At 46.0% G+C, this 2053-nt stretch overlaps 1 protein-coding gene across 1 annotated transcript; it reads right to left on the bottom strand.

Moving 5' to 3' along the window:
• Nucleotides 1–217: 217 nt before the first annotated feature.
• LOC108355572 (uncharacterized) lies at nt 218–1995 on the bottom strand. Its single transcript, XM_017606725.1, has one exon. The coding sequence runs from the start codon at nt 1904–1906 to the stop codon at nt 1274–1276; it is 633 nt and encodes a 210-aa protein (XP_017462214.1). The 5' UTR covers nt 1907–1995; the 3' UTR covers nt 218–1273.
• Nucleotides 1996–2053: the final 58 nt, after the last annotated feature.

The following is a 2053-nucleotide window of genomic DNA, read 5'->3' as shown; positions in this document are numbered from 1 at the left end:
GCTCTCGTTCGAGTAATTCAAGTTGGCTGTTCACAGCTGACAACAACAATTGCGTACAAAAGAGTTGCTGTGTGTGAATGCAAAGGGCAACACAAAAAGAGAAATCGCCGATAATAAGCAACTCGAGTTTTCGTGTCTGAACACAGACTACAACAGTATAAATCAGTGTTGCCACTTTACCACAAGTACCACATATGTTAAAAAGCTACCACAATTTTACTGAAATAAAATTATTAACCTTATTTGAAAAATGTTTTTTTTCATAAAAGTTGAACAGTTTATTTTCTCTCAATATGTATTTAACTGTCAAGAAAATTTATTGTGAATATTGTATTAGATGAAGAGCTGAAGGTCCTGCCATTTCAAAATTTCTATTGCGTGCGTGAAGGATAATCTGCACTTACATGAGGTGATTTTCTTAGCGATTCGACATCGCCTGAGAATACGCCTGTGATGTTGCTTACCAACAGTACTTCCACAGACAACAAAAGTTTAACGAGTGCAGTGAATGTTTCAGTGAGTTTAAATTTTAACAAACCAGAAAAATACTATTTATATTTGATATTGTACGATAAAAGCAACTGAAAACCGATTATGTTTGTACACACCGACCAGCGGGAATATAATGGCCCTTATTTATTTGCAAACTCGTCTTTTATAGAAATCTACAAACGGTACAATAGCGTGATTTGTTAACGTTAGATTTTATGATGTTTACAGGTTCAAGAATATTATATATAAAGATGGAAGTATGTATGTATGTATGCAAAACATAAATAATCGAATGACACTTAAGGCTAGTTCAGAGTGCAGCCGCGAACGACACTAAAGGTTCGTGCAGAGTGCAGACGATAAAGCTGGTCGTTGCCACTTAATCGCGTACATCCTCCCCGGCTAAGTCCTCTGGATTTAGAATGCCTTCGTGGGCTTGAAGGATACGGCATACTCGTTGGACTGGGCGCTGACACAAATTTTTGCGACAGAAGCCTCTTTCGAATGTGCAGGATGCGATGGTGACTACGCGCACCAGCCCGTCACTCCCCGGATGCACTGCTGTAATGCGACCGATGCGCCATCGAGATGGAGGAATCTGCTCTTGCTGGATGGCCACCACGTCACCAACTTGTAGATTTGGCGTAGGTCGGGCCCACTTGCTACGAGCCTGCAGCTGGACCAAGTATTCCTCCTTCCAACGGTGCCAAAAATGTTGCAACATGCGTTGTAGTCGTTGGTAGTACTTTAGCCGATTGTCCGGTGCTTCCGGAACGGGGGCCTATGGACGAGAATTCAATGGGCGGCCGATGAGGAAGTCTCCGGGTGATAGCGCGACGCCGCCTTCGGGATCGTCTTGAAGAGCGATGAGGGGTCTCGAGTTGAGACATGCCTCAATGCGTACCAGCAGGGTACTGAGTTGGATGAACGGGAGAACAGCGTCACCAATGACGCGCTTGAGATGCTTCTTGGCCGAACGCACTGCAGGCTCCCATAAGCCTCCTTGATGAGGAGCGGAAGGAGTTATGAAGTGCCAGCGGACGCCTGCATCAGACAGTTGTTGCTTGGAATAAGTGTTGTGCCAGTCGACCAGGTCAGTTTGAAGTTGACGGTTTGCCCCCACAAATTGGGTGCCATTGTCGCTATAGAGATTGGTGCAATATCCTCTACGACTCACAAATCGATCAAAGACGTCCAGAAATGCTCGGGTGCTCAGGTCTTCCGCCATTTCTATGTGCACTGCCTTGGCACACATGCATATGAAGATCGCAGCATACGTCTTGGTGGTGGTGGTAGAACGTTTACCACCATGGCGGACGAGGAATGGTCCGGCGTAATCCAACCCAGCGTTGGAAAAGGGAGGCGCAACCATTACTCGAGAGCGAGGTAGATCAGCCATTTGTTGTTGTTGCATTGCTCTTTGGTGTAACTTGCAGGTCTTACACTGATGTAGGCACCGCTTGACCAAGACTCTAGCGTGCACAATCCAGAGATCCCGTCGGAGGTACTGAGGCATCTCCCTAATGCCGCCGTGCATTGTAATCCTGTGTGCGTTGCGGAC

This window comes from Rhagoletis zephyria, unplaced genomic scaffold (assembly GCF_001687245.7).
Source record: "Rhagoletis zephyria isolate East Lansing unplaced genomic scaffold, Rhagoletis_zephyria_1.1 Rzeph_scaffold_47062, whole genome shotgun sequence".
Taxonomy (NCBI): Eukaryota; Metazoa; Arthropoda; class Insecta; order Diptera; family Tephritidae; genus Rhagoletis; species Rhagoletis zephyria.
The sequence above is the reverse complement of the archived record's forward strand: the minus strand, read 5'-3'. Positions and strand labels throughout refer to the sequence as shown.